Below are 14,241 nucleotides of genomic sequence, written 5' to 3' on the forward strand. Positions count from 1 at the left end.
TTTGGGGTAGGAGTGTTTTATTTTGTTTTATTTTAGCATCTTATCATTGTAATCAGGTTCTAGTCCTGAGGTTTGGTCATGGAGCCCCAGGCCTCAGGTCCTTCTTACTGTTATTTTCTGAACTCTGGAGGCCCAGCCTCAGGCAGCAGTTCTCTCCATCCCTGGGCCATGACAAGGGCCCCCAGCCACGCTGTCCTGCAGAGTTCTTGCTCCCTGTGGCCCCTTCCACAGCTGCAAACTTCAGCTCTTCTCTGTGCCTTGGAATGGAAAGCAGGGACTCCACTTTCCTGCAAGTGCCCACAGCCAGCAGGATAGCCCCCTAAGCCTGCTACCACCACACACTGGGAGTGTGAGCTCCTTCTCACCCACAGTCACAGCCTGGGACTATGTCTGGCCAGCACAGCTATGCCTGGCATCCTCAGAGAGAGTGTCCAGCCTCCACACTGTCTGTGAGGTGAAAGTTCCTGTGGCTGAGCTTCAGTGGAGTCGTGTGCACTTCAGGCAGGCCAGACCTCCAGCCTTGGAGGTCAAGTCTTTCCTGAGGTCCTCTCAGGCTGTCTTAGGAGAACATCTGCCTTATCCTGACTTTGGTTTATTTTTTATTTTTTTTAAGTTTTTTTTTTTTAAAGCAATTGGGGTTAAGTAACTTGCTCAAGGTTACACGGCCAGTTATTTCTGGGTGTGGTGCTAAGTATCTGAGCCCGGATTCGATCCCCAGGTCATCTCGACACTGGGGCTGGTGCTCTTACTTGCTGAGCCACCTGGCCGCCCCTTTGGTTGATTTTTTAAAAATTAATTTGTTTATTTAAATTTAGTTTAAATATTAAACATTCACTTACACAGTCTCTTGAGTTTCAAATTTTCTCTCCCTCCCTCTCCTCCCCCCACCATGGTGACTTGCAATCAAATATAGGATCTACAAATACCTTCACATTAAACATTAGTCAGGTTGTAAAGAAGGATTATAACCAATGGAATGATCAGTGGGAAAGAGAAAACAAAACAAGAAAAAGAAAGAGAGCAAGTAGCTCACTTCGATCTGCACTCAGACTCGGCAGCTCTTTGTCTGGATGTGGATATCTCTTTCGATCATGAATCTTTTGGAGTTGTCTTATAGCCTTACATTGCTGAGAGGGGCCCAGTCTATCAAAGTTAGTTGTCACACATATGTTGTATCTGTGATTGTGTACAGATTTTTCCTGGTGCTGCTCTTCTCACTCAGCATCAGTTTGTATAAGTCTTTCCAGGTTATTATGAAGTCTGTCTGCTCCTCATATAGCACAATAGTATTCCATTACATTCTATACCACAACTTCTTCAGCCATTCCCCAATTGATGGGGCATGCCCTTGATTTCTAATTCTTTGCCACCACAAAAAGAGCTGCTATAAATATTTTTGTACATATGGGTCCTCCTCCCACTTCTCTGATCTCTCTGGGATACAACCATAGAAGTGGTATTGCTGGGTCAAAGGATATGAAATTACTTATAGCCCTTTTGGCATAGTTCCAGATTCCTCTTCAGAATGGTTGGATCAGTTCACAACTCCACCAACAATGCAGTAGTGTTCCAATTTTTCCATATCTTCTCCAGCATTTATCATTTTCCTGTTTTGTCATCTTAGCCAATTTGGCCGGTGAGATGTGGTACCTCAGAGTTTTTTTTGATTTGCATTTCTCTAATCAATAGTGATTTAGAGCATTTTTTCATATGCTTATAGATATCTTTAATTTCATCTTCTGAGAACTGCCTGTTCATATCCTTTGACCATTTATCAATTGGGAATGACTTGTATTATTTTTTTTTTAAGCAATCACGGTTAAGTAACTTGCTCAAGGTTACACGGCCAGTTATTTCTGGGTATGGTGCTGAGTATCTGAGCCTAGATTTGATCGCCAGGTCATCCCGACACTGGAGCTGGTGCTCTTACTCGCTGAGCCACCTGGCCTCCCCTAAGCAATTGGGGTTAAGTAACTTGCTCAAGGTACATGGCCAGGTGTTTCTGGGTGGTGGCTAAGTATCTGAGTCTGGGATTCGATCTCCAGGTCATCCCGACACTGGAGCCAGTGCTCTTACTCACTGTGCTACCTGGCTGCCCCCATTGACTTGTATTCTTATAGATTTGACTCAATTCTTTTTATATTTTAGAAATGAGGCCTTTATCAGGGACACTGGTTGTAAAAATTCTTTCCCAATTTTCCACTTCCTTCTTAATCTTGGTTACATTGGCTTTATTTGTACAGAAACTTTTCAATTTAATGTAATAAAAATTATCCATTTTGCATTTTTTTAAATGCTCTCTAACTCTTGTTTTGTCATAAAATCTTCCCTTCTCTATAGATCTGGCAGGTAAACTATTCATTGTTCTCCCAAATTGCTTATAGTATCAGCTTTTATACCTAGATCGTGCACCCCTTTCGACTTTTGGTATACAGTGTTAGATATTGGTCTATGCCCAATTTCTGTTATACTATGTTACAGTTTTCCCAGCAGTTTTTGTCAAATAGTGAGTTCTTATCCCAAAAAACTGGGGTCTTTGGGTTTATCAAACAGTAGATTACTATAGTTATTTTGGCTGCTGAATCTTATGTACCCAATCTATTCCACTGATCCACTACTCTATTCCTCAGCCAGTACCAAGTAGTTTTGATGACTGCTGCTTTATAATACAGAATAAAATCTGGTATGGCGAGGCCACCTTCCCTAGCATTTCTTTTAATTAATTCCCTTGATATTATTATTATTATTTTTTTGTTTGGTTTGGTTTTTGGAGGGCAATTGGGGTTAAGTAACTCGTCCAAGGTCACATGGCTAGTTTGGTGTGTGTGTGTGTGTTAAATGTCTGAGGCCGGATCCGAACTTAGGTTCTCCTGACTCTGGGGCTGGCGCTCTACTCACTGTGCCACCTAGCCACCCCTAATTCCCTTGATATTCTTGACCTTTTGTTCTTCCAAATGAATTTTGTTACTATTTTTTATAGCTATAAAATAATTTTTGGTAGATTGATTGGTATGGCACTAAATATGTAGTTTAATTTGGGTAAAATTGTCATTTTTTACTATATTAGCTCCACCCAGCCATGAGCAATTGATGTTTTTCCAGTTAGTTAGATCTGACTTTATTTCTGTGAAAAGTGTTTTGTAATTGTGTTCTTATAGGTCCTGGGTTTGTTTTGGCAATAGATTCCCAAATATTTTATAATGTCTAAAATAACTTTAAATGGGATTTCTCTTTCTATCTCTTGCTGTAGGATTTTGTTAGAGATACATAGGAATGATGAGGACTTATGTGGGTGTATTTTATATCTTGTAACTTTGCCAGATTTATTTATTATCTCAAGTAGTTTTTACTTGATTCTCTAGGATTCTCTAAGTATATCATCATATCGTCTGCAAAGAGTGATAGCTTAGTCTTTCTTTGCCTAATTTGATTCCTTCAATTTCTTTGTTTCTCTTATTGTTACTGCTAACATTTCTAGTACCAGACTGAATAAGAGGGGTGATAGTGGACATCCTTGATTCACCCCTGATCTTATTGGAAATGCTTCTAGCTCATCCCCATTACATATAATACTTGATGATGGTTTTAGATAGATGCTACTTATTATTTTAAGGAAGACTCCATTTATTCCTATACTTTGTAGTGTTTTTAATAGGAATGGGTGTTGTATTTTGTCAAGCCTTTTCTGCATCTATTGAGATAATCATATGGTTTCTGCTAGTTTTGTTGTTATGATCAATTAAACTGATAGTTTTCCTGATATTGAACTATCCTTGCATTCCTGGAATAAATCCTACCTGATCAAAGTGTATTATTCTCATGATAAGTTGCTGTAGTCTTTTTGCTAGTATTTTATTTAAAAATTTTTGCATCTATATTCCTGAGGGAAATTGGTCTATAATTTTCTTTCTCCATTTTGTCTCTTCCTGATTTAGGTATCAGTACCATATCTGTGTCATAAAAAGAATTTGGTAGGACTCCTCCAGTTTTCCAAAATAGTTTGTAAAGTATTGGAATCAATTGTTCTTTAAATGTTTTATAGAATTTACTAGTAAATCCATCTGTTTCTGAGATGGGGTTATTTAAGTTTACTTCCTCTTCAGTTAATCTGGGCAATTTATATATTTTTAGATATTCATCCATTTCACTAAGATTGTCAAATTTATGTGCATACAATTGGGCAAAATAATTCCTAATTATGTTTTAATTTCCTCTTCATTAGAAGTAGATTCATCCTTTTCATTTTTGATACTAGTAATTTGGTTTTAATCTTTTTTTTCATACTAAAGGTCTATCAATTTTATTGGTTTTTTCATAAAACCAGCTCAGTTTTATTTTTTAATTCAATTGCTTTCTTAAATTCAATTTTATCAATATCTCCTTTGGTTTTCATTTTTTCTAATTTAGTATTTAATTGGGGTTTTCAATTTGTTCTTTTTGGAGCTTTTTCAGTTGCATGCCCAATATGCTGACCTCCATTTTCTCTATTTTATTCATGTATGCATTCAGGGATATAAAACTTTTCCTAAGAACTGCTTTTGCTGCATTCCACTAGTTTTGGTATATTGTCTCTTTATTGTCATTCTCTTGAATGAAGTTACTGATTATTTCTATAATTTCTTGTTTGACCCACTCATTCTTTAGGATTAAATTATTTAGTTTCCAATTAGTTTTTAGTCTATCCTTCCATGACCCTTTATTGCATATACAGTATCTGAGAAGGATGCATTCAATATTTCTGCCTTTATGCACTGAATTGTGAGGTTTTTATGCCATAGTACATGGTCAATTTTTGTGTATGTGCCATGTACCACTAAGAAGAAGGTATATTACTTTTTATCTCCATTAATTTTCTCCAGAGGTCTACCATATCTATCTTCTCTAAGAGTCTATTCACCTCCTTAACTTCTTTCTTGCTTATTTTGAGGTTAGATTTATCAAGTTCAGAGAGGAGGACATTAGGGTCCTCCACTCATATAGTTTTGCTATCTATTTCTTCCTCTAATTCCCTTAACTTCTCCTCTAGGAATTTGGATGCTGTATTGCTTCATGCATAAATATTTAGTAATTATATTGCTTCATTTTCAATGGTGCCTATTTTTGCTTTTGCTTTGTCTGAGATAAGGATTGCTACCTCTGCTTTTTTTTACTTTAGCTGAGGCATAATATATTTTACTCCAGCCTTTTGCCTTTACCACCCTGTGTGTGTCTCCCTGTTTCGAATGTGTTTTTTGTGAACAGCATATTGTAGAATTGAGGTTTTTAATCCATTTTGCTATCTGCCTCCATTTTATAAGAGAGTTCATCCCATTCACATTCACAGTTATGATTACGATATGGCTCTTTCCTCAGGTAGTTTTTGAAGCTCCTTTTTCATATGTTCAGATTTCATTTTCAGGGATTTACTCCAGTTAGATCTTGAGCCTCTTTTTCCATTTCACACATTTTTCTTTTTAAGGAACTGCTTTCTTCAGTGAAATGTTTTTCTATTTTCATGATTTTAATTTTAAAAGAATTGGTCAATTTATCTTTTACCTCTCTAATTTGGTTTTTAAAGTCCTTCTTGAGCTCTTCCAAGAACACTTTCTGGGCTTGAGACCTGTTCATATTCCCTGTTGAGGCTTCAGCTGTGGGTGTACAGTCAATGCTGTCTCCTTCTGAATTTGGCTCTTCATGCTAGCAATAATAGGATTCTAGAGTCTTTGTCTTTGCAATCTGTTTTTTACCCATTTTGAGGCAGGGCCTTAGCCCTTCCTCTAGGACTCCCAAGCCTTCAATATTTTAGAATTTTGTTCTGGTTGATAATCTCTGTGTTTTCAGGGTCAGAGGGAGAATTAGAACAGCTGGGGTTCACTCTGCCATCCTGGTCCCTGGAAGGGTAGGTGCTTTATAAATTTTCAGGATGTGGGCTGATAGTCCCAGTTGTAGCTGCTGCCACTGCCACAGGCCCTGCATTTGTCTCTTACCCAGCTCCGAGAGATCCCCAGTCCTGTGGTGATAGGCCTAGGTCCCTGCACCTGTGGATCAACTTGGTACCACGCCTGCCTCTGCGCCACTTTTGTTGATTTTTTGCCACACTACATTCACTTTGAGGTGTTGTTCTGTCTTGTTTGTGGAGGAAATTTGGTGAGCCTGGAACTTTTCTGACCTACTCCACCATCTTCCCAGAATCCTCTCCCTATCCCAACTGATCCTGTGCTATCTTATTTGTACATATTTGTTAGCGTGTTGTCTGTCCCATGAGATTCTGGGCTCCCAGAGAGCTGGGATTTTGTTGCTGTTGTTTTTGGCCTTTCTTTGTATCTCTAGCACTTTGCACAGTGCCTAGCACTACTAAAAAAAAATGCTAGTTGATTGACTGACTGTTATAGTTATGATTAAGAATTTGAGTGGAAAATAGGGTTAGGATTCACTTCTCTTTATTAGTTTAAGTGAAGTCCAAGTGAACGAGCCCTGGGACTTCTTCATATCTTGTAGGAGAGCGGAGATGACTAGGGAAGGGGGAGGTGGGGACGTGGAACTGTATTTAGGCATTGCTAGGCTGAGCCATGGAAAAGTAGGAATTGGTAGTAGGCAGATAGGGCTGGTTGGCTTGAAGGGAGATGTGCCAGCACATGCATACCCAGCAGTCTCATTCAGTCCATTTCTCTTGTCCTCACAGGCCGCCTGCTTGCTTCCTGCACAATGATCTGGGCTAAAAAACCAAGGCTGTTAGCCTTCCTGGTGCTCCAATCTTTAGTTTTCCTTCTCCTCCTCCAGCAGTTGTACAGCCCAAGTCACTGTCCTGGTCTAACACAGAAGTCAGGCCCTATGCATGTGTTGATCTTGTCCTCCTGGCGCTCCGGCTCCTCCTTTGTGGGCCAAGTCTTCAGTCAACACCCTGACGTCTTTTACCTGATGGAGCCGGCCTGGCACGTGTGGATGACCCTCTCCTCTGGCAGTGCTGGGCAGTTGCAGATGGCCGTGCGAGACCTGATTCGTTCGGTCTTCCTCTGTGACATGACTGTCTTTGATGCCTACATGGCCCAGGGTCTCAGGAAACAGTCCAGCCTCTTCATGTGGGAGACTAGCAGGGCTCTGTGTTCCCCACCTGCATGCCCTCTCTTTAAGCGGGAGGACATCATCCCCTCAGCTAAGTGTAAGATCCTATGTGGCAAGCAGCCCTTCAACTTGGTGGGAGAAGCCTGTAAGTCCTACAGTCATGTGGTGCTCAAGGAAGTGCGTTTCTTCAACCTGAAGACCCTCCAGTCCCTGCTGACTGACCCCTCCCTCAACCTGCACATCATTCACCTTGTCCGAGACCCCCGTGCTGTATTCCACTCTCGGCAGAACACAAAAGAGGAACTGAAGTATGACAACCATATAGTCATGGGGAGCCAATGGGATAAAATAAAGAGTGAGGCCCAGCCCTATCACTTGATGAAAGCTATCTGCCAAAGCCAACAGGAGATCTATGAGGCGGCACAGTTGTTACCAGCCTCCCTAAGAGAACGCTACCTGCTAATACGCTATGAGGACTTGGTGCAGGACCCACTGACCCACACCTCCAAATTGTATGAATTTGCAGGGTTACCCTTCCTGCCTCACCTCCAAATCTGGGTGCGTAACATCACACAGGGCAAGGGCATGGGAGGGCATGCCTTCGACACAAACTCCAGGAATGCCCGAAGTGTCGCCCAGGCCTGGCGTCAGTCTTTAACACATGACGAGGTAGTCCAAGTACAGAAAATCTGTAAAGATTCCATGGACCTGATGGGCTACCTTCCTGTCTTGTCTGAGAAAGACCAGAGAAATTTATTAGTGAATCTCCTATCTACTCTTGAGATCCCCTAAAGCTGGACAACCAAATGAATTGAGTAGGGTCTAGCTTTGTACAATAACTATGGTCAGCTGAATGCTTTTGGGTCTAACTATGTTTCCCTGAGGGCATACATGTGAACATGCTGTTGGATGTGACTGCATGTGGCCAAAGGACACTCTGCTTCCTGACTCTACAGCTTGGCACTGGCTGTCCTCCTTTTGGCCAGTGCTTCCCTGTTCACCTCTGCCTCTGAGCATCCCTGGGGTTCTTCAAAATAACTCAAGCATCACGTTCTGAGCCAGATCCTTCCTGATCCCTCAAGCAGTTAGTACTTTCTCCTCTAGTGGTGTCTTGTATCTACATTGCAGGTATATAGTATATGTGGGTATGGGTGTGTATGTGTGTGTGTGTGTGTGTGTGTGTGTGTGTGTGTGTGCGCGTGTGTGCAGCTAACATGAGCTCTCATGATCTTTATCCCAACTTTCATTCTCACAGATGAGTTTCAGAATCCACAGCAAGAGTATATTCCCTGCTCAGAGTTCTAGGGGACCCTCCTGAAAAACTAGGGTGATTCTCTAATGCCATCAACTCAAGACCTTGGCAGTGTATTTTTTTCCAACCATGCCTCAAGATTATGAGTTTTTAGTCTTTTGTCTGAAAGCTATGACTGAAAGTGATTGATTGGATATTTTGTTGGATGACTCATACCTAAGCAGAGTAGGCTCTCTGCCTACCTTTGCATCAATATCTATTTTGATTTATTCTTTGGCTTCTTTGTGTCAGGGAAATTTTAGTTTCCTAGAAACATCTGGTAACAAAATATCAAGATCACGTTATAGTGTCTATGGATGGAAGCATTGGGAGGGGAAGTTGAGGGAAAGAGCTAAGCTTTTCTTGGATTTTCCCTCATCCTGGGCCCTCCCGTCTGTCTTCAGTAACTCCTGTCTCTGGCAGAGCTCTGTTCTTTTGTTGCTTAGAGGTATACAGAAATGCCATTCTTAATCTTGTAAACTAAAAGGAAACAAACAAATTAATTAAAAAAATAAAAGAAAGTAAAAGAAAAAAAAAGAAATGCCATGCTTGCTGCAACCTCCCAAACCTAGACTCTCAGAAATTCTCACTCAGTTATGAGACAGCTTCTTTCCTTTATAATAATAATTATTATTATGGGTGCTATTATTATCTCCATTTTTCAGATGAGGAAACTGAGACAAACCAGCTAGTGAGTGCCTGAGGCCACATCCGAACTCTCTTCTTACTGATTCCATACCCAGCACTCCATCTGCAGGGACACCTCGCTGCCCAGACAATTTAAACAAATTGCTTTGGACCATGATGCTGTCTCCCACAGGATGGCTTTGATTGATTCAAGGAAGAATGTGGGAGCTATTCACACTCAAGTTCTGATTATCTGATTCAATCAAAAGATTTCAGAGCTGACATGGAGAGGTTTCAACTACACCCTTACACGGGTCATGTAAACACATTTTACATAATAAGCTTGCAGAGAATCCCCATCCTAAACTTCACTCTATTTTTTGTTCAACATTGGGCTTAGCATCCCATTGAAGTAGCTGGTTACTGGAAATGTGATGCTCAGAATATAATAGTAATGGATATTCATAAACTCAGATAGGCCCTGTTTAATAGACGTCTCAGGTGAGATTATGCAATTTGGAAATGAAGCAAAGTTTGGTATTCCCCTCATGCTTTCATACTTGGACTGACTTGACATACCTCTTCTAACCTTAACTCCTGATGGAAAGTTATAGAAACAATTCTCTACTTGTCATATTTTTCTGAAAGGGCTTGGGAATAGAATTAAATGTGGGCAGAGGATGATTCAGATAGAGACAAACTTACGGTCTCCTCAGGATCCATATTTTTTATGATATAACAATATTTCCCCCCAGGAAAATGGATCTTTTTTGTTAAAAAAAAAAAAGGTGTCTTTATCTGCGATGTAATTCTTACCTGGTATATATAGTTGTCTTATGAAGCTATGGCTTCTATTTGGTTCCAGGATGAACATTTTTGGTCTTGTTTTATAGGAAATTTTTTACTAAAAGTATTGTTCTTTCATTTGTGAAAATCATCCATGACTGGTATAATTACAATGGCTTGACTTTTGATTCCAAAATATTTTGGTGGAAAATCCTGTCTTCATATATTTTTAATATATCTTTCAGTAAAAATAAAGATGGGAAGTGTTGAAAATGTTGGACTGTTGAAATGCATTGTGAGCTGTATTAATTCACCATCTAGCTTTTTTGGGGGGGTTTATTAAAACAATATTTTATTTATGGGAAATAAAGTGATCGTGTGTATCCAAACTGCTCCATGTATTAAATTCTTAAATAAGGTTCTGTAATTTCTCAGCCAGGGACGGGCTGCGGTGGCCTGCGCAGCAGGGCTTCCTCTGATGATTGAGGTCTCCAGACCACAACATTTTAGTTTCAGTATCTGAGAAGAACAGAGAGACTGTTCCAGATACAATTAAAAAACTTCTCAAGTTGACGAAATGAATAGAAAAGGTCTCCATTGAGAAACCTGAGCTTTACCCCCTAGGTTCTCTCCTCTACAGAGTCTCCCAGTGAGGTACAGAGTTGAGTTTGTTTTTGTTTTTCTTTTGACCCAGGAAGTTTCAAAGGTCGAAGGATTTTGCAAATAAATGCAAAGACGTTCCCATAGAGTGGTCCTGAATTGGTGAGGATAGCAAGCAATATGCTTGGAGATTCGATTCCTAGTCAGCTGCAAACTTTCTTCTCTGGTCCGTAAATGAAAAGCCATTTGGAGAGCCCTGGAATCATTCGCTTCGTGAGTGAGAAGAAGTGGTATTCGGATTCACCTGTAAATGTCCTTTCAAATTTGCTGGTCTTTTAAAATCTCCTTACATTACCTGGTTTGTGTTATTGATGACAAAGGGATCAGGATTGCCATAGTTCGGTGGGTTTGCATAGGGATCATAGCCGAGCCTGGCCAACATTGGGGCAATCCGGGCCATGTCCTTCAGCACATCTCCTGGAATGTGGCCGGTCCATTTGGACAGAGCTTCCAGGTTCACAGGCTTGATGACCTGGTCAGTTGACCTCTCTGTCTTGGACAGAGAGACGCCCCCCCCTCCCCCGCTTGCTGATGAGGTCCTCATGGTGAAGTACGGCCTCGCTCCAGGCGATCCTTAGGAAAGTCATGATGGTCTGCATGGTGCACCTGAGGTGCAGCACCAGCTGCTCCTAGTAGACAGGCAAGCACTTGGCCCGACCCACCTCCATGCACTGCGAGTACATGACCTCGATTGCTTTGTTCCACTTAGTGAGGCAGTCGCGGTAGCAGCTGAGGTCGAAGCCGGCGATGGTCACCTTGCGGGTGATCATGGAGTGCACAGTCGCCTGCCCGTCCCGCACCATGAGCAGAAACTTAAGAGTTGGGGAAGAGGCGGGAGAGATAGAAGATTTGAGAGTGAAAGGGTCCTTGTTGCAGAGGACGCAGGCCGGCTCACCATGCTTGGCGATGACCTCCAGGATGAAGGCCTGCATGGCCCTGTCCAGTACCTTGTCTGTGACCCTGGCCTCGTCCAGGCGCATCTTCTCTCATCCTGATCGGGACCAGGCCTGGCGCATGGCCAGCACTCCAGGGATGATAAGTGTCTCCTCGCCTGTTGGGGGCCAGGAAGTAATGGTATATGGGCTAGTGCCTGCTTGCTTGATGTATGACCTTAAAAGGTAATGAATAGAGCTGTAGAAGATGATTGGCTATGTGTTACCTATAAGTTGCCCTGATGCGGAAGTTCAGGGCAGTCGCGATGTAGCTGAGCCTGAATAAACAACTCCTGCAAACCTCGGGTGCTCTGTCTGGTAATTCCTCCTAGGAGGCCGGTGACGACCGAAGACTTACTATGGGTAAGTGAGAGGACGGGATATCAATAGCCCCCCACAACTGGCGCCCAACGTGGGGCCTGGGTAGGGTCCGAGAAGACTGTCTGGGCTGTAACTTAGCTCTCCAGACAGCCTCATTGGTAAAGAGTACCTTTGAGAAGATGGGAGGGACAGGAAGTGTCCTCGCAATTTTGCCCGAGGAGCAAGGAGTTATTGCCGCGCAGCTTTACAAAGTGTGCGCAAAGGGCGGCGTAAAGATACCGATAAGAACGTGCCGCCAGTTTGTAGAAAAAATATGGACCATCTGCCCCTGGATACAACATGCGGGGTGCAGCAAGGCCGATGGGCCGTGGTGGGACAACAAATGGCTTCATATGAGGGAACAAACCCGGGGTCATTAACCCCAACCGATTTCACCGTTTATCCTTAGCAGGCTCCTCTAGTGAGGAGTCGGAGGAGGAATCGACTAGCCGACCTCCTCAATATCTGTGGGAGGAGTTGAGAAGCGGAGAGGGGATTAGAAAGCGGGGAAGATGGCGACAGCGAAGGAGCTGGCTCCGCGCGCTGTTCGCTGGGAACAAGAACCCGGAAGAGAGGAGACAGTGGCGCAGCAAAAAATAAAAAAGAGGAAGTGCCTGACTTCGACGCTTACAGGGCGTCGCCCAGAAAAAGGGAGGAAGTCCCCACAGGGGGGGCGGCCGCCTGGGCTGCCGAATGGGCGGAAGGAAGCCGTCCTCCTCCTTTCAACCTTGCCGGAGGCCCGATCACTTTTAAGAAGCAGATAGATAACACCTTAAGTCCCACCTAATTACTCTTTCTGGTTTAGGTGATTAAATTGTGGGTTCGAGTCCCACTTAATTACTCTGGTGTGAGCAATTAAATTGTGTGTTCGAGTCCCACTTAGTTGCTTGTTTAGAATGAGTGGTACATGTTTTGCGTGATTGGTACTGTGCACAGAACTGTTACGTGTCGTGTCTTGTGTTTCTGCTGTGTTCTGTCCCTTCTGTGTCTTTGTTTGTCCTATCCAGTCATCAGGTCCATTATGGGCCAAGGGTCATCCACAGCCGGCCCGTGTACTCCTTTGAAATGCCTTTTGGACAACTTCAGACTTCCAGAAACGGGCCTCTGGATATGGGGAGTCTGTGACCAAATTTAATTTAGAAAAGTTCTGTACCATTGGCTGCAACTGCAGGACATTCCTTTGAAATGCTGTATCTCTTTCCCTCCTTCTTTCCCCTGCTGCTGAGTGCAGGCTGGAAAGGGAGAGAAGGAGAGCAAAAGATTGTCTTGTTTAGGTTATATGATGGTAAATGCAAGTGAAAGAGTATAGGAGAAATGTTAGGTTGGAATTAGAAAGAAATAAAGTATGTATATGATTTTAAAGGGGCTTTAATCAAAGTCCAACAGGAAGAGTAGACAGTAGTAAAAGCAAGAAAGTTTAAGCATGTAGCAAAGAAAGGAACATGGGTAGGAAGTTAAGATAGGTATAAGTTAGTTGCTATTGAAAAGTGTGAACAGAAGTTTTAAGATCTTTAAAAGTTTGAAAATCTCCTCTTCATTCCACTCTGGCCAAGTGGAGTGAGGAGAGGGTGATGGGAGAGGGAGGGAATCTTTTCCCTCAGAACAAAGAGGCAGGTAGATTAACATTTAACTATTTCCTGCCTCACTTAAAAGAGAAAAGTTTTGTGTAACAGAATGCAACTAAAAGGCAACTGAATGCATTCTGGTCATCTTTGAAAAGTGTCACTCCTAATTTGATGCTAAAGAAAAGTTGGAATTCATTTTACTATTTGGCATTTAGGCAAATTGGAATATTTTCCAAGATTTGATACATAAGGTGAGGTTTTTGGGTTCTCTAGAACTGGGATAAGGGAGTAGGCGCCACTCCCTCTCCCCTTGCTAGGGAAGTCAAAGCTATCACTTTCAAAGAAGTTTCTAAGGAGTGGACACAAAATTTATTGGAGTAAAAGTTGGAACAGCTAAAAACATTGGGGGGAGGCATAGCAGCTATATTGAGGGCCCCTGGGGCATGCAGATGACCCTCTTTCCTTTCAAATCCCGGGGATCACAACCAAGCTCTGCAACTGTGGGGAGAGGAGAAAAGCCTCTGCACTTGGTAAGCCTAATTTTCTATCAATAATTTTGGTATGTGATGAATCGGAAATGCAATTAATGTCATTATGTCATTGTTCTATTATGGTATCTCTAAATTGTAAAATCTAAATTGTAAAGTCCTCTTATACTGTAAAAATTGAGTGACAAATCAGTTTTCAATATGAGTTTTGTTGAAACTAAAAGATGGAGAAAAAGTTGTGTAAAACTAGCTATGTTACTTTATCAGTTCTGCTAACCCTATGTTATAATGTTATTTTCATGTGAATTGGATTTTTTATGTTATAATATCTGATGGTTTAAAGCTTTTATATTTGGGATACAAACAAGTAGTAACAATACTGCCAATATTTACTGTGATAGCTGATTGTCCATTTCTATTCTGGAAATATACAGTGATTATAAGTTGATTGGTTGTATGGCAGCAAAAAAAAAAAAAAAAGGATTTTAGTT

At 41.8% G+C, this 14,241-nt stretch overlaps 1 protein-coding gene and 1 pseudogene across 1 annotated transcript; one reads left to right on the top strand and one right to left on the bottom strand.

The window, feature by feature from the left end:
* Nucleotides 1–6,678: 6,678 nt before the first annotated feature.
* On the top strand, nt 6,679–8,174 carry LOC138160742 (carbohydrate sulfotransferase 4-like). The gene has a single exon (XM_069087487.1). The coding sequence runs from the start codon at nt 6,685–6,687 to the stop codon at nt 7,831–7,833; it is 1,149 nt and encodes a 382-aa protein (XP_068943588.1). The 5' UTR covers nt 6,679–6,684; the 3' UTR covers nt 7,834–8,174.
* Nucleotides 8,175–10,082: 1,908 nt separating this feature from the next.
* The window catches only part of LOC138160870 (protein-tyrosine sulfotransferase 2-like), a 7,966-nt pseudogene continuing 3,807 nt past the window's right edge, over nt 10,083–14,241 (bottom strand).

This window comes from Petaurus breviceps, unplaced genomic scaffold, assembly GCF_028583685.1.
Source record: "Petaurus breviceps papuanus isolate PSGF00001 unplaced genomic scaffold, PetGlider_PUasm1.0 182, whole genome shotgun sequence".
In the NCBI taxonomy this organism is placed as follows: domain Eukaryota; kingdom Metazoa; phylum Chordata; class Mammalia; order Diprotodontia; family Petauridae; genus Petaurus; species Petaurus breviceps.

Bases quoted from the DNA above. Each gene is read 5' to 3' on its own strand.
- LOC138160742 (XM_069087487.1), top strand. From the start codon at position 6,685: ATGATCTGGGCTAAAAAACCAAGGCTGTTAGCCTTCCTGGTGCTCCAA.